This window comes from Cheilinus undulatus, linkage group 10 (assembly GCF_018320785.1).
Source record: "Cheilinus undulatus linkage group 10, ASM1832078v1, whole genome shotgun sequence".
Classification (NCBI taxonomy): domain Eukaryota; kingdom Metazoa; phylum Chordata; class Actinopteri; order Labriformes; family Labridae; genus Cheilinus; species Cheilinus undulatus.
In genome coordinates this window covers 1,420,679-1,442,802 of record NC_054874.1, presented here as the reverse complement: position 1 = coordinate 1,442,802, position 22,124 = coordinate 1,420,679, and the positions used below count along the sequence as shown (strand labels likewise).

Here is a 22,124-nt window from a genome sequence, read left to right as displayed (position 1 = left end):
GGTATCAGATCAGGACTCGATAACAGCTACTAACCAACACCTTGGCTTCTGAACATCTCTTTAAATGAGTATGGAGGCGTACAAATGGAATCAGCTTTTACTGATGGCCACTTTCCCATAGCAACCTCTGCCATCAGGGAATGAATGTGTGTGTGAATGGGTAGGTGTGACCTGCAGTGTAAAATCACTTTGAGTCGTTGGATGACTTGAAGAGCACATTGCAAGCTCAAGCACATTTACCATACAGTATAAAGCTCTAGCTCAAGCTGTGGCTAATCTCTTGATCTAAAGGTGTGTTTAAATTCCATTTACCTGCAGTGATTTCACTTTCCCATGAATGCTGTCCTGAGAAGTTCCCAGAAGCTCGTTGGCCTCCGATGAGTCAGAAACAAAGACGGAGTCGTGGGACAGCGCCTTGGTGCCCAGGCTGATCTTCGATCTTTGGAGCGAAAGAAACAAAGAAGAAGAGAAGCTTCTGAGGTTCTTTACAGATAAAATCATGAAGATTTCATGCTGAGAGTTTCTTTTCTTTCAGATTAACTTTATTGAACTTAAGATGAGTGAAGTCTTTACATGTAACTGGTAAAGTTTGGCCTTTTCCCAGGTTGTCAAACAGGATTTTGACTCTATTTTTAACAGTGGAAATCTTTTTAATCTATTCAATATTTGACTGGACAGGACAAAGACACAGAGCTGCAGAAACACAGAGATTAAAAATGGTTTAAAAGTAAACCTGGCTCTGACAGAACAGCTCTGAGGTTAATGTCTGTAGTTTAAGAGGCTGAGTAGTGGATGACCCTCACAAAAGCTACGAGAGGAGAGCCGATCTCTGTCAATGATCACATGGAGGACGACATAACGTCTTTTACTAAATCAGGACAGATATTTCTGTCCCTGTGGGAGAGTCAAGAGCCGACCGGCAGGATGTGACACATCTCAGAAACACAGACATTAAACAGTTTACAGAACACATTCCAGCACCAGTTAGGAAAACAGGAAGATCCCAGGCTGGAGTGAGGAGGGACAGGAGATGGATGATAAAACATGATTTTCCTTTTTAAATTATCGGTTTCCTTCCATGAAGAGGAGATGTAATCTGACTGGAGAGGAGCGCAGAAACAGACCTAAGGGCAGGGCTGCAGGAGAGGAAACTCGTAATAGATCTGCAAACAACTCTCTGAGTTTAAAAGGATTAAATCTGCTAACCATAAACCTGAAGAATTTATGCTCTATGTACAGAAAACTACCTTCATAAAAGTCTTAGGAGTTGAACTCAGTAACCAGATCTGTTAAACCAGCCGTTTAAAGATCGCTGGGTTCGTGTGAATCATTGCTAAGGCTTCATGAGTTCATTAAAGTGTGCTGCTGTTTATGTATTTGTGTATGATCTTACCTGGAGCCCTCATCCCTCTCTGGTGGAGTCGTGTTGATCTCAGACTCTTTGCTGATATTTTCACTGGATTGGCTGGATTTCAGCCCCACGTCTGCGACTGCAGCCGACGGCTCCTTTTTCTTTTTCCTTGTGAAGAAGTTCTTAAACATCTGGAACTTGGACTTCTTTTTCCCTGTGAACACAAATGAAAAAAAAGAGAGGGAGTTAAATATAAGAAAACAGTCCTCTAAGGTCACAGAGGTCACAGTTCAGCTTGTACCCTGGTTTTGGGGTCACAGTTCGTTAAGGGTTTGTATCATCGGAAAAAAAAGTCTCAGACAGATCTCCAGAGGAATCCCTGCACATTCTTCTCATGCTCCTCAAGAGCTGATATTCTTCTGGCATGGTCCTCATTTAGATAACATTTATTTTAAAGTTATACAGAGCTGAAACTGTTCCCTGGTCTCTGGAAAGTTTGTGCTCATAAAAACTGCAGGTACTTCCATTCCATCAGGACAAATACAAATACTGTTACACCCCTACCAACAGAAGAAGTAAACGGTGGGTCAGAAGTAGGACTGGGGTGGTTTTTGACCTTTAAATTTCCAAGTATTTTAAGTTTGTCCTCCAGTCACAGTAGTGGAGATTTTTTTTTTGTTTTTTTTGCACAGTTTAAATAAAATTCCTCAGAGTTTTCTGGAGTAAAAGCCGAGATGAAAGTAAAGCCAGTCACCTTGGCCTTTGCCCTAAAAACTCAAAAATATTATAATTCATGTTTCTGTGAGAGTGGAGATTTAAAAAAGCATTTTTGAGATATCAGGTTCATTTGGATGACCCAGACACAAAGGCACAATCCCATACAAAGATGCTGGACTTAGCGTTATTTATCTATCTATTTGTTCTTTTTTTTCTATCTAATCTATTTATCTTTTTATTAATCTATTTATTTATTTATCTATTTAGCCATTTATTTATTTATTTATTTGATCTATTTATTTATTTATTTATGCATTCATTGTGTTTTTTGTGTTTCTGGCCTGATCGAGAGAACACTTTTGAAAGTCACAATGGTGTTTTAAAAAACATGATTTCATATAAAAGCCTTAAAGGTGCAGTACAAAATTGGGAATCTCAGCCACATCAGACAGTCAGATTCTAGACTGCGATGCTCACGTCTGATGGTTGCTATGGTAACCAGAGGAACTTAAAAAAATAGCATCCTGTTATTTCCTCCCTTTGTGGTCCTGTAGAAACATGAAAACCACAAAAATACAAGACGACGGCGTCCATGGAGGGAACCCTCTCTATATATGAATAAAACACTAAAACCAAGTTAATAGAAATAAAACAATTTTATATATTCAGGTGATTAAACACTACTTAAGTTATATTTTATATTCATACAGACTATGGCTCATTTTTACCAGGTTTGCTCTGCTAAATGCTACGTAGCTAAATATTACACACTGCACCGTTCTCACCCAATAAAAAACACTGAACAGTTCACCTATGGAGAAAAATGCCTCTCTTCCCTTTAGTCATGTAAAACCCTCATAATTAGAGACGTGATTGAAGGTTTACCTGAGAACTCCTCTGTGGCCTCAGGATCCTGACTGGACACCACATCTGGATGTTCTGTTGCCATGGAGATACTGCCACTGCTGAGATGGAGAGAGAACCGATGAGACAGAGACAACAGTAAACCATTACTCAGACCTCACAGGTTCAGGGATTTGCTGTGGATATCTTCACTGGTCTCCCTTAAATCACAAGAATACGACTGAACACTGGTAGGGGACCAGGCTGGCTGGATCATGTTTTTTTTTTATCTGAAGTACCACCATGGTTCAGATTCAATACAAAAAAAGCCACACAGGTCCGTCTACAGCGCTGGCTGGGCCTAAAACCCCAGAGAAAGAGCCTGTAGAGGTTATTAATGACATCAGTGTATGCTGGATATGTAGCATTGATGCTAGCGTCCTGGCTAACAGTTCCCTCAGTTCCCTTCAGGAGCTGAAAAGTGTCTCAGACTATAACGGGTTTGGATGTTCAAATGAGGTATTCTTGCCACTTTTTAACCGCTTTTCATTGCTGTTTCCTCCTGTTTATTCCACCTTTTTCCACTTCTAACAATTTTTTACCACTTTTAAACCCCTTTTCATCACTGTTTTTTCCTGTTTATTCCAGCTTTTCCACTTTTAACAGATTTTTTGCCACTTTTTAACAGCTTTTCATCGCTATTTCCTCCCATTCATTCCACCTTTTTCCACTTTTTAACCACTTTTCTGCCATTTTTGCCTCTTTTTTGGCCTTTCTCAACCCACATTTGCAGATTCCATCCAGTTTTACCCTCTTTTACCGATTGTTGCCACTTTTCACCATTTTTTCTGCCAATTTTGCCACCTTACCCATCCTACCAATTTTCTATCTTTTTCTTTTTGCAGTTATTTCATTACATTACAGTTACTTCAGTTCCTTATACTTTGTTTTCTAGCACTCAAAGATTTGTTCAGATCACAGTTTAGCTCTGAATTCAGACGTTACTTTTCAGTAGTTTCGTCAATGTGCCAGTCCACATTAACAAAAAGAGGTCATTCTGTTTTCAGGAATAAATAAGAAAATCAATTTTTGTTTCTTTGATAAGAGTGGTTTTATTTAGGTTTAATATGAAATCTGGTTATCACAGATTAACTTTAATCCATGGATCATGATATCCTGACGTCCCTTGGCCCCACATTTGGCTAGACCCGACACAGCCCTCCTCTCTGTCCCCCCCTACTGGCGACCTTGATGCCACACCAACATAACAGAGGAAGAGTTACAAACCCTACAGTGGTGGTTGTCAAACTTTTTTCACCCAAGGAACACCTAGGGTTAAAGCCAAGATCTCAACGCACACCATATTCATATCAATACAAAATAGACTTTTTAAATAATATAACAGTCAAGGTGGCCCATGAGGGGGATACAGGGGAGAGGTTTCTGGGGCCCAGACAACTGGGGGTGGCAACAGTGGGCAAAAGGTGCCTGAAAGGTGGCAAAAATTGGTTAAAGTGATGATAAAACATGACAAAACTGGGTAATAAGTGGCAAGACAAAGTCAAAAATGGTTAACAACTGGCATAAGGGGCAAAGAAATGGGTTAATAGTGGCAAAATATGTTGAAAGTGTCAAAAAGGTGTCAAAAATGGGTTAAAGTTGCTAAAACGGGGTAAAAAGTGATGAAAATTGGCAAAAAATGTCCAAATAGCAGGCAAAAGGCAGGCAAAAACCGCCAAAAAGGTAGCAAAAATATGTCAAAAAGTTTAAAAAAAGATGCAAAAAATGGGTCAAGAGTATTTTAAAAAGTTGCAAAACTGCAAAAAAACCCAGCAAAAATGGTTTAAGTTGACTAACACAGTGGCAAAATGGGTAGAAAAATTGGTTAACTTGGTTCAAATTAGCATGAATAACAATAGTTTCAACATCAATTTCAACTCAATAACAGCTTGCCAAATGAGCTAACTGTTAGCCAGGATGCTAGCACCAATGCTACTGATCCAACACACACTTATCAATAAATCATAACTGGGGAGGGTCCATTCTCTGGGTTTTTTTATCTGGGGCCCAGCCGGATCCCCAAGGCACACCCTGACTTGAGAACCACTGCCCTGTGGTACCAGGTCCAGATTTGCTCTGGGCCCTTGAGTACTTGTTCTCAGGTGAACTGAACCAGTTTCACTCTTGGTTATTGTGTTCGAGTTTCTATTCCTGGTAGCTGTCCACAGTTGTTTATTTCTCAGACTGTGAAACAGCAGTCACAGCTTTGAGTCCTGATTTCAGGTGACCAGCACATTCCAGGTACCCTAAAATAACCAGGCGTCTCATGACTGAGTGTAATCTCTCAGTAGAGAAGCAGTCCACCATCCTGACTCCCATGAACCCGCTGACACATGAAGGAGTGATGAACGCCTGACGAGCTAGTCCGGTAATCGTGTGTAGGATTGATCCTGAGAGCGGTGCCTTAGGTTGGAGGAGAGCGTTTAAGGACTACGGTGGCACTAGATCTCATCGGCATGGAGATGGGAATTGAACCCATAACCTTCCAGCTGCAAGACAGCTGAATCTACCCACTGCTCCACAGCCTCCAGTCACATGTCAATGTGTCCTTGAATGAGATGCTTAACTCCAGTTTGCTCCCAGTGCTGCACTGGTGGAGTGTGAATGAGAATGAATAGGATTAGCTAAGACAGATGGATAATGCCTCATAGGCCTGGCATCAGTGTGTGAATGTGCTTTGAGTGGTCAGACAACCAGAAACGAGTGATGCTCATGCATGTCTTTATCTCTATTTGTTTTTTATTGATTTGCGCTGAGGTGTTTAACCTTGTCTTCATGTAGATAATCATCCTGCTGATATGATGGTATGAAGGGAAAAGCTGGCCTCACCTTTAGCTCATGTGAACCTGTGAACTCGAGAGACTTCAGATGTGAGAGTGAATTAACCTCGTTATGTAAGAGTGGATTAGCACAATGAAGTAGTGAAGCAGTGGGAGGTCGGCCTTTTATAGACGCTGACATAACCTTATTACCACACAGTTAGCATGCACTGGACTTACAGAGAGGAGATAAACATTTCAGACTGAAAACTAGACCCCCCCCCCCCCCACAACATAAACACACACTAAATCTAACATCTGCCTCCTTGGCTCATCAGAAACAATCTCAGAAATTTATAGCTGCATGGACTCGCCAGACAGACCGCTAGTAGCTCCAAAAAAGGGAAGTCTCTGTTTTAATGAGCTAGAACATAACCATAGTTCATCTCAGACAGACCACGGCTGTTATATCTTCATTAATGGACGAACTGGAAAAGACAAGGAGGCAAACAACTCAGGAAATTCTGGTAATTATCTTTCCTCACCAAGTCCTAACAGCATGCAACCATCAGATGAAGCTCGCTGTCCACACTGAGTCTGTTAAAATGTAGTTCCCTGTTTTCAGTTTGAGTTTTCTCTTCTTGAAAAAAACTAGAGCCCTGTGCAGGGCTCCTTTCTTAATCCCACTCCTGCCGACCCCCGCAGTGTGCCACCCACTCCTTTATCATCATTATTTTGAGTTGATAGTCACATTTTTATAGACTGAGGCATCAAATTTGGCCAAAGTTATTATTTTTCTTCATATTAAAACAAAAAGAAAAAGTGAAAAAATAGAACTCTACTGATGCCAAATAGCTCCATCCATCCTTGTTTGTCCAAAATCTGGACAATAGACTTCCATTAAAAACAGGCTTTTTGACTGTGTGTCTACGGCAACAAAACAACATTTAGCAACCTTTTCTATGCAGTCAGTCGATCACCAGAGCTCTAAATTTCACCATCCCACAGTGATCCAGCAGATAGTGCCAGTGCACCATTTTAACCCCTTCACATGCAGGACTTCTTCCATGGACTCAGAGTGTTTGAAGCGCTATTTCTCCCACTAAACATCATCAGAATTAAATGAAACAATTGGTGCCACTAGATATGGATGTCTGAGACTGGGCTACATGTGTAAGGAAAAGTTTGTGTGCTCCTACGTGTGTGCTCGGGTGAGAATCTGCATCTGTGTTTACAGCTGGACATGCTGTAAGTGGAGTGTTTACAGTTGGAAATGCTACTTCTGGGTTCTGCAGGCTAAGAAAGGGGGACATTTGGACAATTTCAACTTTGCCCTCACTTCATAGCAAGTGGATGGACATGCATGAGGATGCATGGGTCCTTTCCATCAATAGGAGAGAATATATCATATCTCAAATCTGCAGTAAATTTATATCTGCACGTAATCAGCGTAATCACGGTCACATTTTGGTTAGAGGTGGAAATGCGCGTGTTGGTGATTCATATCCTACATATTTCCTCTGATTTTTTATGCCTGTACGTAAAACAAACCTAACAAGGACAAATGCATTCGCTCACATATGATTGGTAGAGGAGGAGGCTGGAGAAAAGGATGGTAAAACTGGCGTGTTTTTGGCTCTGATAGACTCACCTGTTTGGCATGGACGCTATCTCACCGAATCCAATTCACAGGCATAGTGGACAATAAGTGGCATAAAAAGGGTGAAACTTTGATTTTATGTTTTTAGTGGTCAGGGTTGAAGTTGTTGAGGAGATTTGAGTCAGCGGAAGTTAAAAAACAATTGAAAAAAGGGTTTTTATTAACAGTTTTCTGTGTGTGCAGAATACGGACAAACAAGGACAGATGGCACTACAAAAAAATTTCAATGCATCAAAATCAGTTTTACTACTCATCATTGACATGGTCCAGACTGTATTTATTTTCAAAAAGTTTTTCTTTCTAGACCATTTTATATGGGAAATATGGCATTTTTTTTTTTTTTTACCTTAAAAATAACAGTGACATGGTGTACAATAACTGGCATAAAAAGGGTGTAACATTGATTTTTCTTTTTTTTTTTTGTAGCAGTCAGGGTTGAAGTTGTTGAAGAAGTAGTGAAACTAAAAAAAAAAGTTGAAAAATGATTATTTTATTAACACTTATCTGCATGTCTGATTTCTGGACATACTGGCCTCAACCATGCTTAGAATTACAAGGGAGCGAGGGATATTGCTAGAAAGTTGTCAAAATATGTCTAACTAGAGAATACAAAGTAGTTTTTAAAAGTCATGTGCAGGATTTCTCAATTTATTCACTGCAATTTGTAGTCAATTTCACAGAACTGGACACAGACTGAGGTGAAGAAGAATACTGCTTTTTAAAATATCGATACAATCTTGAGCCATGAAATATCACGATATTTTAGTGTAGCAATTTTTTGTCCCACCCCTGATGGAAAGGCTGATTTTTCCCAAAGAAACTGCATAATGGCTCAGCGTCTCTGCACGCTGGTGTGCATGTGCAGTTAAAGACCTACAACGCAATAAGGGGAGCATTAAAGCTGTGCCTTTGGATTTATTTACTAAGTTTTGGTGCACAAACCTTTGTTTGTGGAGCTTTAACATAGAATCCCACCGTCTGGCTGCATGGAGACAGACACATATTCAAACATGTTTACTCAGCACCGCCAGCCACAACTGGCAAATAACAGCAAATAAACCGTGGAGCAGGTCTATCATCCCATCTGTATATGTTTCCTTGTGGGTGTTTCAATAATGTCCAGTTTTGGGCGCCGGTAGTCGAGGGGTTAGGGCGCACACCATGTACGCAGGCAGCCCGGGTTCGAATTCAGCCTGTGGCACCATTTCCTGCATGTCTTTCCCCACTCTCTTCCCGGTTTCCAAATCTATCCACTGTCCTCCTATCTCTAATAAAGGCATGAAAAAGCCCAAAAATAAATCTTTAAGAATAAAGCCCAGTTTTTTTTCGAGCTCTGTCACTTTCTCTCTCGGTTATAAAGAAAAATCAGAGTTATCAGCACCGTGTAGTTTAGCTCTTTTAGAGTGTCTGGGAGTGAAGGCTGTCTCCTTTTTGGCATTGAGGTGGACTGAGCCTTTGTGTTATACAGAGGAAGGGACAGAATTGTCCATAACAGGGGAGGAGGAGGAAGCAAACTGAAGTGAAAGGTGCTATTACTTTGTATTTTATAGACAATCGGTCCATATTTACGATGTTTTCATGACCCCAGTTTTGAACCAGTACACCCTAAAAGTCTGCTGAGGGGTATCAAGGACTACTGGAGCGACGGTGTGCTATGCAAATGGACACGGACAAACATATTACCAATTACAGTAGTGAGATGACGAATGGCCCCTTATTTAGGGTGCAGACAAACAGAAATGTGGTGCAACTTTCAGTCAAGGATGTAAATGGTAATGCAAACAGTCACTGTTGAGAAAAGTAAATAAAAGAACATCAAGGAAATATTCCTGTCAGACACTCCTGATGCCTTGTCATCTCCCTCTTTCCTTGTTCCTCACTGATCTAAATGGGTGCCAGAGAGGGAAAATAGGAACAAGATGATGGAAGGTAATGTGCTGCATCACTTGCATGATTTTTTCGCTGATGCTTGACCAAGTGTGTCAAACTAAAAGTCTCACGCTCCATCTTTTATGAAGTCTGACTTTATCCAGTAAAGAATCCTAACTCATCATTGAAATCCGGAAACGTCACTGTGACTCTCAGTTCCCTACAAGAGGAAAGAGTTTATTAAAACAAACACTGGACAGCATCAGCGTTTCACCCTCTTAGTCCTGAACGATTTACTTGTTAATCTGAACAAGTACTTAATCCAGCAGCAGCAGAGCAAACAAGACTGTAAGTAATGGGACAAAGCCAAGGTCTTATGACTGCTGGAGCAGTCTGGGTAGTCAGAGCTTCAGCACTAGCAGGAAAAACGGCTGTGATTAGTGTATGTCCCAACATTTCTGAAACCATTCACTCCCATTGTGGGGGGTCCAAGGCTGATCTGATAGTAGACTGTCAGAATTAGATCAGTGTGTATATATTTAAACCTCTATAACAGTCTAACTACATAATGATTATTCATGATTGTTCAAAGTATGAAAAGTCACCAATTTATATTAAAAATGAATGATATCACATGACTTTATTATACCAGTTTAAAACTAAGTTTGTTCCGTTACTGTTATCAGTGCCTGGTAGTAATGTGATTCTTCAGACAGTGGCTGTAGTGAACCTTAAAGCTGTCTGTTCACTGACGTTAAATAAAAAATTATTATAGCAGTGATGACTGACAGCACCGACGTCCTAAGAAAAATGACCTAGATCTCTTAAGAATCATTCTTTATTACTGACAATTAATTAAGCAAGGGGAGGTAAGCAGATCATTTCTTATGGTAAACTGGGCAGATATGAAAAATTTATCCAGATATTTACAACCAGGCCCCCCCACAGAATTCTCTGGGCCCCTGATAACCCCAGAGAATGGCCCCTGATAACCCCAGAGAATGGCCCCTGATAACCCCAGAGAATGGACCCTGATAAACCGAGAGAATGGACCCTGATAAACCCAGAGAATGGACCCTGATAACCCCAGAGAATGGACCCTGATAAACCCAGAGAATGGACCCTAATAACCCCAGAGAATGGACCCTGATAAACCCAGAGAATGGCCCCTGATAAACCCAGAGAATGGACCCTGATAAACCCAGAGAATGGACCCTAATAAACCCAGAGAATGGCCCCTGATAAACCCAGAGAATGGACCCTGATAACCCCAGAGAATGGACCCTGATAAACCCAGAGAATGGCCCCTGATAAACCCAGAGAATGGACCCTGATAAACCCAGAGAATGGACCCTGATAACCCCAGAGAATGGCCCCTGATAAACCCAGAGAATGGCCCCTGATAAACCCAGAGAATGGCCCCTGATAAACCCAGAGAATGGCCCCTGATAACCCCAGAGAATGGCCCCTGATAACCCCAGAGAATGGCCCCTGATAACCCCAGAGAATGGCCCCTGATAAACCAGAGAATGGACCCTGATAAACCCAGAGAATGGCCCCTGATAAACCCAGAGAATGGCCCCTGATAAACCCAGAGAATGGCCCCTGATAACCCAGAGAATGGCCCCTGATAAACCAGAGACTGGACCCTGATAACCCAGAGACTGGACCCTGATAAACCAGAGAATGGCCCCTGATAAACCAGAGAATGGCCCCTGATAAACCCAGAGAATGGCCCCTGATAAACCAGAGAATGGCCCCTGATAAACCCAGAGAATGGACCCTGATAAACCCAGAGAATGGCCCCTGATAAACCCAGAGAATGGCCCCTGATAACCCAGAGAATGGCCCCTGATAACCCAGAGAATGGCCCCTGATAAACCCAGAGAATGGACCCTGATAAACCCAGAGAATGACCCTGATAACCCCAGAGAGTTGGCTGGATGGATGGATGGATGGCTGGACGGACGGACGGACGGACGGACGGATGGATGGATGGATGGATGGGAAGACGGATGGATGGATGGATGGATGATTTGATGGATGGGAAGACGGATGGATGGTTGGATAGATGGGGGGGTAGAATATGTGAAACAGCCTGTTGCTGTTAATCAGTATAAGAGAGCTTATCAGCCTGCAGTCGTTCCAGCTCAGAGCTTCTGGCTGCAGGCTGACGTAAGGGTTGATCCAGGGACTCCCGCCATCCTCTCAGACACAAACAGGATAATGAGTCAGACTTAAATAACTGACTCAGAGGTTCATTGATGGATCGGTACTCTTAATATCAGACTTTATTTACCTGCTCAGTGGCTGGTAGCCTCACACTGCCACATTAATCAGCCTCAGTATGGTGATGAATTTAGTAAGGAGTGATGCATGATGGGTATTTTTAGAGCAGATTCTGATAACTGATGATTCCACAGCTCTGAGTCTGACACTGATAAGATAACTAAATAAATAACTGACACCTTTATATTATAAAACACCTGGTGTTTGGCCTCTTACACATGTAGCATCCCAGACAGCCACCTTTACCTGAAGGTAACGAACAGATTCACATGGGTTGACCTTTGACTCCCAGGCTGATCTGACTGAGAAACACAGAGCAGCCTGGAGCGTTTGTTGGGAATGAAACAGTTAAAAACATTCAGTTTGGACTGGAAACCTGATACCATGAAAATTACAGCATGCAGCATGGAGGTAATGGTTCTGGACTCTCTCTCTCTGAAATTAGAAGCCTTTAAAAGCAGGAGAGATCAGCTCAGTCAGAGCTCTATTATCAGCCGGGACGGCCCTACTGTCTTTAACATCAGTTTAATCAGACTGGCTTTAATGGATCAGTGAGAGGAAAAACCACAGAGATGAACCTAAATACCCCTATGGTGGTTTATGGTCTTTATTTCAGAGCTGGTTTCCTCCTGACTTGTTATTTTGACATTGAACCACAGCAGATTTTCAGACCAGAGCTGCAGAGTCTGGTTTTATATTTCACAGCGCTGGCACGCCATCACAGATCCAACAGCATCTAGAATCTATGAGTTTAGCATCTATACTCATGTTTCTATGGGTATCTATGTACACAGCTCTCTGTTGATAAACCCCACAGGAATGTTGGTCAGTTTCTCCTCCAAGAAAAAAAGTGGATGTTGGTATTTCCTGAAACAGCCTCGTGTCTGGACCAAGTGAAAACTGGAGCAAAGGGACTGGGAGAGTGAGAGAGTACAGGAAAACGTCGAGAGTAAAACCAGCGTGGAGGCATTTAAATACCAGAGAATAAACGTTATCAGAGCCTGATCGGTGGATTTGAACACGCAGACAGTCGCAGAAAGGGCTGGACAGTGATATAATCCAAGACCAGGACTCCATCCTTGGCCGTCCCATCCACATGAACCACCAGGACCCTGGTTCTACATATCACAGGCAGTGAGCAGTCCCTAGATGGTTCTGCTGTCTCTGTACCAAATCACATAAAATAGGTTGTTTCCACCAGGCGGCCTGGTCCAGTTAGGTACGCTGCATGTTTATTTGTTTTCATGTCCTCCTCTATCTAAAGGAGGCACGAAAAAGGACCAAAAATTTAAATAAATAAATAAATAAAGAGGTTACATTTTGAAAAACGCAATATGAAAAAACATTTACCGGGCCGTACCAAACTGAACCAGACTGCTTACTTCTCTGTTGTAGCAAAACTCCTTGTCAGTAAATCTTATCCACCTTATTCCCATCCCCCATGATTCTTTGCGTGAAATATGGGCACAACTTCGCTCCGTTCTATCTAAATTGGACTTTGCATAGAAACGAGACACTGAAAGTGTTTATAAGAGCAATTTGGATCCCAAAATATGTAAACTTTGACTGCTTTACCTCAAACAGGATAACTTTATTACTTCTCCGCCTTCTACTACAGAGCACAAAGTGACAACATTACCTCAGATAACCTAGACTAGCATATTCAGCTAACTTTAGCTTCATATTAGTGTAGAAAGAGACGATCATGTTTGGTTAAAGGAGTTTGGACACCACCTTCAGATAAACTTCTAGTTTGTGGGGTTGCTGAAATGTTCATTTCACAAACTAATACCTCTTAAAATGTGGGAATTATATTCATAAAACCAAACAATCCAAATATTTAACTTTGTCACGTTATTGGTACCACGAAAGAAGCAACAGGTACTGAGCAGTACAGAAAATATTATTTTAAACTTTCACCTCATACTGATTAACAAACATGAAGCAGTATTTAATGCAGCAAATATCTATTCATTTCAGAACAACCACTGTTGACACTAAATCACTTTGGTAAGCTCTTGGAAAATCGTGTTTTTGCTATTATTGTTACTGTATGGGAAGTTCCACCCACAATCATAACTACAGTAGAAATAATGTGGTGTCCACGTTATTTACTTATTTACAGCTTACAATACAAACAATGTGAACATGTGAATACAAAAATAAATAAATATTTACAAATTTGAGTTGAATTCCTATCAAAACAGCTGTCGTTCTTTGTTAGCATCTATCGTTAGCTGCTGTATTAGAACAGATGTATTTAATGTAATTCTGCTTTAGCACCAGAAGTTTGGCCCATATTCAGATTTACGGTAGCGGCCCCAGGAATAAGGTGGATACTGAAGTAAAGCCGGATTATTTCTCTTTTAAATGGAGCCACATTTATAAGGATCATGTGTTTGTGGGATGAGCAGCAGAGCTGAGTATGAGCGTTGGTCCATAAAAAATGTTCCAAATCTTCTCTGTCAATCCCAGACAGCTGATTCTACCATTAACTCTTGTTTTGAGCTTCAGGTGATGACAGTCAGGCGTTTGATCTTCATCATTGAAGGAAATCTCACTGCAGAGATTTGGAGATGAGATTCTGGAAACAGAGGTAATCCCAAATCTCCACAGTCTGGGACTGAACTCTATCCTCCAGGATGACATAGCTGGGCGGGGTTTATCAGAGACTACCTCCAGAATCTGGGAGTGGAGAGGATGGATCATCCTGCCAGCAGTCCTGACCTCAACGCCACTGAACTCTGGGAGCAGCTTGGGTGTGCTGCTGGTGCCAGAGCGACCGACACAACCTCACTGGTGACAAATGCTGGTGGAAGAATGGGATGCCATCCCACAGCAGTGTGTGACCAGGCTGGTCACCAGCATGAGGAGGAGGAGCCAGGCTGGTCACCAGCATGAGGAGGAGGAGCCAGGCTGGTGACAGCATGAGAGGGAGGAGCCAGGCTGGAGACTAGCATCAGGAGGAGGAGCCAGGCTGGTCACCAGCATGATGGGAGGAGCCAGGCTGGTGACAGCATGAGAGGGAGGAGCCAGGCTGGAGACTTGCATCAGGAGGAGGAGCCAGGCTGGTGACAACATGATGGGGAGGAGCCAGGCTGGTGACAGCTTGATGGGGAGGAGCCAGGCTGGTGACCAGCATGATGGGGAGGAGCCAGGCTGGTGACAGCTTGATGGGGAGGAGCCAGGCTGGTGACTAGCATCAGGAGGAGGAGCCAGGCTGGTGACAGCATGAGAGGGAGGAGCCAGGCTGGAGACTTGCATCAGGAGGAAGAGCCAGGCTGGTGACAGCATGAGAGGGAGGAGCCAGGCTGGAGACTTGCATCAGGAGGAGGAGCCAGGCTGGTGACAACATGATGGGGAGGAGCCAGGCTGGTGACAGCTTGATGGGGAGGAGCCAGGCTGGTGACCAGCATGATGGGGAGGAGCCAGGCTGGTGACAGCTTGATGGGGAGGAGCCAGGCTGGTGACCAGCATGATGGGGAGGAGCCAGGCTGGTAACCAGCATGATGGGGAGGAGCCAGGCTGGTGACCAGCATGATTGGGAGGAGCCAGGCTGGTGACCAGCATGATGGGGAGGAGCCAGGCTGGTGACCAGCATGATGGGGAGGAGCCAGGCTGGTGACCAGCATGATGGGGAGGAGCCAGGCTGGTGACCAGCATGATTGGGAGGAGCCAGGCTGGTGACCAGCATGATGGGAAGGAGCCAGGCTGGTGACCAGCATGAGGGGTCACCAGACTTTGATCATCAGATCCACCAAACAAGAGTCAATGGTAGAATCAGCTGTTTGGACCGACCCACATACTCAGCTCTGCTGCTCATCCCACAAACACATGATCCTTACAGATGTGGCTCCACTTAAAAGGGAAACAGACTTTACAACAGTATAAGATTTATTAGCATGAAGCATAATTAGAACAAAGACACAATCTACCAAACACTTATTTCTTTTCATATAAATAAATAAATAATGATTCTTTAAAGGAGGCATTAGCCTGCATGCTGTGTAGTCAGTCTGATATCTATCAGCTACGTAGCTAACCATGCTGGCTGACTAACAAGGTCTCTTACTGACCGACAAGCTTTGGCTGCGTCTGTGTCCAGAACCTTCTCTCTCTCATTCGTCCCTCTCTGCTCCAACTTTCCTAAATCGTACTGTCTATTTCAGAGCAGGAGTCACACTTGGAAGATGATGCCTACATTTAAAGAGGGCTAATTACTCATTCTGCCTGTCTCCACTGACGGGCCTAAAGACTCTCAGGACACCAGAAAACGTCCCGGGGCTCCTGATGAACAACCCAGGCCTGGTGATGGGACGGCCAGAATGAAATCCAGTAAATTTAAATCTTCAATCTTTATTCTTCTGTCATCAGCTGTAAACAGTGAAGCACGGATACACAGTCAGCCCTTATCTCATGTGTCAAAAGTCTAAATCCACCAAGTTTCTGTGTTGAGAAAGCACTAATCGCTCCCTAGAGGAGAGTAAAGATAGTTGAGTCCAACAGATGTCAGACATGGAGCTGAATCTCCACATCTCTGCCCCTTATTTTCCATCTATGGTTCAAGCTCTCCTTCACCCTGCAGTACAGTCTCCTTCATCACAGCGCTGCGGTTTCTCCCATTCTCTATATTAAAACATGCATGGGCTGAACCCAGCCTCCCACAGTGAGGGGGAGGGTGCTCTGCAGCTCTGCAGCTCTGAGTTCACACTCACATCTGGAAACCATCTTCTCTCTCTGTCCTCTCTGCTCCTTCTCTACCTTTACTCTGTCCCACCCTCTGTGTTGTAATGTTCCTTTAATCAGACGTGCTGCTCCGTGTAGTGGGTGTGTGAGATTTTCACGCAGCTCTCTGGTCTCAGGGTCAGAGCTCCATGTCAGCTTAATATGGTTGTGAAAGCCACACAGCCGTTTTAGACTCTAAAACCCCTTTAAAGATTATTTTTGGGGCTTTTGCCTTCACTGGACAGGACAGCTGAGGGGAGACAGGAAATATGGGGGGGGATGTGCACCAAACATACACCGGGACTCGATCCCACCACCACTACCCCAGGTAGTCTCCTTATTTTCACCCATTTTTACCACTTTAACCAGTTTTTTCTTCAAACAAACACTTTGAACACGTTAACTCCACTGCTGTTTCTGATTTTAGCCCTTTTTTCCACAAGTAATCTATTTTTCGCCCCTTTTATGCCACTTTTGGCCCATTTTGCCACATATTTTTACCAATTATTGCCAGTTTTAACACCTTTCACCATCTTTTGCCACTTTCCACCTGTTTGGCCACTGTTTGTCACTTTAAACCCATTTAAGCGAAACATTTTCACCACATTTTGTGCCATTTTTAGCTCATTTTGGTGCTTCCATCCAAGTTTTGCCCCTTTCAGCCCATTTTCACCATGATTAGCTTATTTTTTTGTCATTTTTAACCCATTTTACTCACTTTAAACCATTTTAAACCGCATTATAGTCACTTTTAACTAGGGCTGTCAAAATTAACAGGTTAATGCAGATTCTACAGATTCATCTACAGAGCAGAATGACTCAAAATCCCTGAAATGTCTCTGGCACCGCATTTCGGGCAGTTTGTCCAAGTAGGGTTACCGGCGAGCATGCTGACGAGCATGCTGGCGAGCACGCCGCCGCTCATGTGCAAATGGGCCGTTGATCCGGTAGTGACCAACCAACTCGATATGGAAGACACTAAAGAGCACGTTGGCCCTCTTGATTGGAAATTTGAGTGAAAAAAACAAAACAAAAAACAAGACGGAACAGTCGACAGACATAAAGCATTATGCACGTTCTGCAGGAAGGAGTTTTCCTTTTACTGAAGCACTTTCAGCTTAAAATACCACATTAACGCGAAGTGTATATTCAGGATTCCCTTCTTTCTGGAGTCTGTTTGCTTTTACAAAATGAAACGTGATTAATAAAGATTAAAAATGAATGATATTTAATAATGATTAATCTAAATTAACCCACAGCAACCCTGTAATTAATCTGATTAAAAATTTTAATCATTTGACAGCACTACTTTTAACCCATTTCGCCCCATTTTTTCATCACTTTGAAGCAAGTCTTTTAGTTTTTTACCACTTTTAACCCATTTACGTCACTTATTGCTAGACTTAAAAACTTTCACTTGTTTTTTTTTTGCCACATTTAGCCAATATTGGTCGCCCATTTTTGCCATATGGCCAGTTTTAACACTTTCACCATTTTTTGCCACTGTAAGCTAATTTTACCCACTTTTAACCCATTTTAGATGCTTAGAAGTCCATTTAGCCACTTTAAGCTTATTTTAAGCCACTCTAAATCCATTTTACTGATCCATTTGTCACTTTTTTTGCCACATTTGGCACATTTTTGCCACTTTCAGCCCATTTTGCCACAGTTTTTCCCTTTTTTTAACCACTTTTTCACCACTTGTTGCCCATTTTGCATAATACAATCATTTATATCCCCACTACAGTTGTCCCAGTATCCTCTAGTTTCTTTTCTGACAGTGTGACATCTGACATTTCTTTTCAAATAGTTCAGCTCAGTGTGCTCATCCACATTGCTGTCATCACCAATAAAAACACAACTCTGTTTTAAGAAAAAAAGGTAATACTGCACTACATGACAAATAATAAATGAAATGAATTGTTGTTGTTTTGAGTAGAGTGGCTATTATTCAGGTTAAAAATATAATATGGTTATCACTGCTTCACTTTACAGTGGATGGTGATTTGCAGACTTTCATGGGCCCCCATTTTCCTGGGCCTCAGAGAGTTTCCTCCTTACGGGCGGCCCTGCTGACGCCGTTATCGATGCAGCCGTATAAACGCAGCTCAGACCTAAACTTCAGTCCTTAAAACACACTCTGAGTTTAAGGATGAAGAAACAAACTTCAGGTCTGAGGTCACAGTTTTAAATTTAAGATAACAGAAGGAGCAAAGAGCAGACTCCAGCTGACGTAGGTCCGTTAGTCCATCCTAAAGCCCGTCTCAGATCAAACATCCAACAAGACTGGTTCTGAGTGTTTCTGCTGTCTAAACTGAGCATCACATCTGGAGCCAGGCCGTCTGATGACGCTGCCTTGATGCATCAGTGCAGAGAGATTCACGTCTGCAGGAGCTCAGGAAAAATAACGACTCTCAGCAGATACCTCAGCTATGACAGGACTGAGCTAGCAAAGCCTTTCTGTTTACATGTGCCATAAAATCTCACAGTCACACCACGATGGTGATGAGAGGATCAGTGACGAGCAGGACTCAAACAGCCTGACGTCAGCGTTATCAATATAATACAGAGACATAAAAACAGTTCACAGAGAAACATGTTCTGTTTAAGCATTCAGCATTTCTTTTCTAACCATACTCTGTAACACTTGTGACCTGAGTGAGAATAAAACTCAAGTTTCTGCAGCTCAGTAGAGACAGATGTTAAACGTGCAGTAGGTAATAACATGGACTCATACTTTTCTACGGTCTGACTCCTCTGAGCTCCACGGGTCACACCGACCCACTCAGACCCGTCCACATCCACACTCTGATGGAGAAGCTCACTGAGGACTGGACAACAGCATTAGCAATTACATGTAACTGGGAGCAAATTGGGGTTAAGTGTCTCACCCGAGGCAAGGACTCATCGACACGTGGCTGAACCCACGACCTTCAGGCTGCAGGACAACCACCTCCACTGATCCACAGCCAGCCACAGATCAGCCTCTGCCACAGAGGATGGGTTCATTTATGCCATGCAAATACTCTGCAATGGGGCTGGGCAATTAATCGCAAATTAGATTAAACTGCAACATTGCCTGCTGCAATTTTCAAACTGCAGAAGTTGCAATATTCCTTTAACTTTTTTTAACCTTTGTTGGAGTAGAAATGTCATGCATTATATATGATCCACTCACTCATTCTTTCAAAATAGCCAACAAAAATCCTACCTTCCTCATTTTTGTACATTTTTCTAATCAAATGACAAAAAAGATGACTCCCTGAATACAATAATTCAGATCCAATTTGCAAAACGAGTCAAAATCATTACAATTAGATGTTTTTTTCAAAATTATTCATCCTTAGTTAAACCTAATATTCTGTTGGTTGTAATATAGAATGATTTAATGCTTGTGTTTGTTGAAAATACATAAAATTAGGAACTAAAGAACTAATTGCATATCAAATTGCTGTGGCAATATTGGGGAAAAAATCACAATTACAATATTTTCCCAAATTTTCCAGCCCTACCCTGCAATAATTTCTTTGATATGGGACAACATGGGGCTTTTTGGGGGCTTGAACTCAGGAGGGGGTCCTTCCTAGGGCAGGGTAATTAATCACAAATGAGATTAAATCACACTATGGCCTGCTGCAATTTACAAATCACAGATGTTGCAATATTGCTTTAACTTGACTTAAAATACCAAATGCATTCATTCTTTTGCAGCTGCAGAGATTTTATGCACATTTTGCACTCAAGTGTCATTTTTCAAATGTTTCACAAAAATTGTCCTTTTTTGTTTTTTATGTGTTTTTCTAAATTAAAACGAATGACAGAAAAGCAAAAATCCTTATTCAATAAAGCAGTTGATATCAGATTTACAATATGAGCCACAATAATTGCAGTTAGATGTTTTTTTAATCGTTCTGCCTGAGTTCATGCTAATATTGATGAAGCTAAGTGCTAGTTCATGCTACAATTGGCTGATAGCCAGCTGACACCGATTATCACCTCCCAGCTCCCACAGCCAATCACAGCTCTTCCTGTCAACACAGCAGTCTATTTAAAGATGGCGTACTTCTTTCTAATTCCTGCTGCTGCTGGCAAAGCCTCTCCTCCTCCACCCCAGCCTCCTCCTTTATAGCTTACAGCTTGTTGCTCCCTCCTATTCAGATTCATGCCACTATGAATGAATTACTTTCATTGTTTTCAATGCACACCATCATAATTACATCTATCTATATGGGGCCTTCTAGCCAAGCTCTCTCTGGAAAGTTAAAGCATGCTTGACTATCCCAGGGAGCGTCTCTAGAAACTGTGGATCCATTTTACAATAAAACGGTTAAATGTGTGATGAGAGTGCTCCTGACTAAATGTACATAGGTGGTAAGAAGGGCTGAACGATTTTGGAAAATAATAATTGCAATTTTTTTTCCCTCCAATATTGTGATATTATATGCGATTATTCTTTAACTCTTTAATTCCTTAACAAGGACTGAACAACTCTTTGAAAGTGTCTCATTCTGATTATTCGGACTGGTATTGCAAACTGGATATGAACAGTTGCATTGAAGGGTTTTTGTCATTATATATTCAATAAGAAAAAGCCAAAAATGAAGATCTTTTATAGACTGTTCTAAAAAACTGGCACTTGAATGATGGGATGATATGTCATGCAAACATCTCTGCTGCAAAAAAAAGTTTAAAACTTCATTTTTGACACAAATTTCAGGTCAAAGAAATATCGCACTTCTGCAATTTAAAAACTACATTTAATTTAATCTAATTTTTGATAAATCGCACAGCCCTGGTTTTAATACAGAATGATTTATTGCTTGAATTTTTTGAAACATACATGAGATGAGGAACCTAACAATAATAATCACATATCAAATCACAATATTGGGAAAAAAAAAATCTCAATTAGATTATTTTTGTAAATCGTTCAGTCCTTCCTGGACACTATTATATTTACACGCTTTTGTGCACTTTTGACCCTTTTTAAACCCTAAGTACAAGTCCTGCAGGATATCACAGCATGTTAGCGTGAATGTGAAATCAATGATTATTTTCACTGATGAATGATGTATTATTCACACACATCAGCATGTCTCAGCCTTAAATACCAGCAAACACGCCTGTACCATCAGGTACAGGTGGTCCCCATCCCTGAGAGTCCTGGACACTTTAAATGTTCAGGGCTCATAAAATAACAACCAGACTGTCTACGTCCCTGCTCCTCTCTCAGCTCCACCTTCTTCAGCCTCTCTGTGCACAGGAGAAAAAATGTTTTACAATAAAAACGGCTGTGCAATAAAGGAGAATCATCTGACAGAGATAATTCACTTTTAACCTGCTAATACAGAAATCATGGTGAGAACAGTGTGAACCCTCCTTCCTCTGTGCTGCTGTGAAAAAGTGCGAGTCCTTAAATAAAAGTACCGTTACTCTGGGTAAAAGTTACTTGAGTAGATAGAAAAGTGCTGATCCATGATGACCGTAGGTCGTAGGTCATCATGGATCTGGTTCCTACAGAGAAGACTCTGTCCCCCTTTCTCAGACTTCATCAGACAAACTAAAACTAAAGCAGCACAGCGGGTTAAATCATCGACCACACGTAGACTATCAACCCCCAGCCAACACCTCCTCAAACCCCCCTAAGTCTCCCCCAGACCCGGTCTGAGTGAAAGTCCACCTCAGAGAGACTTACTGTGTCTGCTGGATCTCAAACGGTCCCAGGGTGAACTCATCCCTCAGAGCCTGGAACCAAGACATGGGTGCTGGAGCGGATCTCTGATTGGATTAATGGTCTCAGTCTAACCAGGGAGTTCACTGCTCTGTGATGCTGCGTTCATAGGCGACTCGG

At 42.1% G+C, this 22,124-nt stretch overlaps 1 protein-coding gene across 2 annotated transcripts in view; it reads right to left on the bottom strand.

The window, feature by feature from the left end:
- zgc:66433 (uncharacterized protein LOC321250 homolog) overlaps positions 1-22,044 on the bottom strand; it is a 37,913-nt gene extending 15,869 nt beyond the window's left edge. For both annotated transcript variants that reach the window (XM_041798062.1, XM_041798063.1), the window contains exons 1-4: positions 21,969-22,044; positions 2,954-3,033; positions 1,394-1,565; positions 313-439 (exon numbers count right to left, since the gene is read on the bottom strand). In XM_041798062.1, coding sequence (XP_041653996.1) covers positions 313-439; positions 1,394-1,565; positions 2,954-3,033; positions 21,969-22,033 — 444 coding nt within the window. In that variant the 5' untranslated portion in view covers positions 22,034-22,044. The remainder of the gene's footprint in view (positions 1-312; positions 440-1,393; positions 1,566-2,953; positions 3,034-21,968) is intronic.
- Between the last annotated feature and the right edge of the window lie 80 nt (positions 22,045-22,124).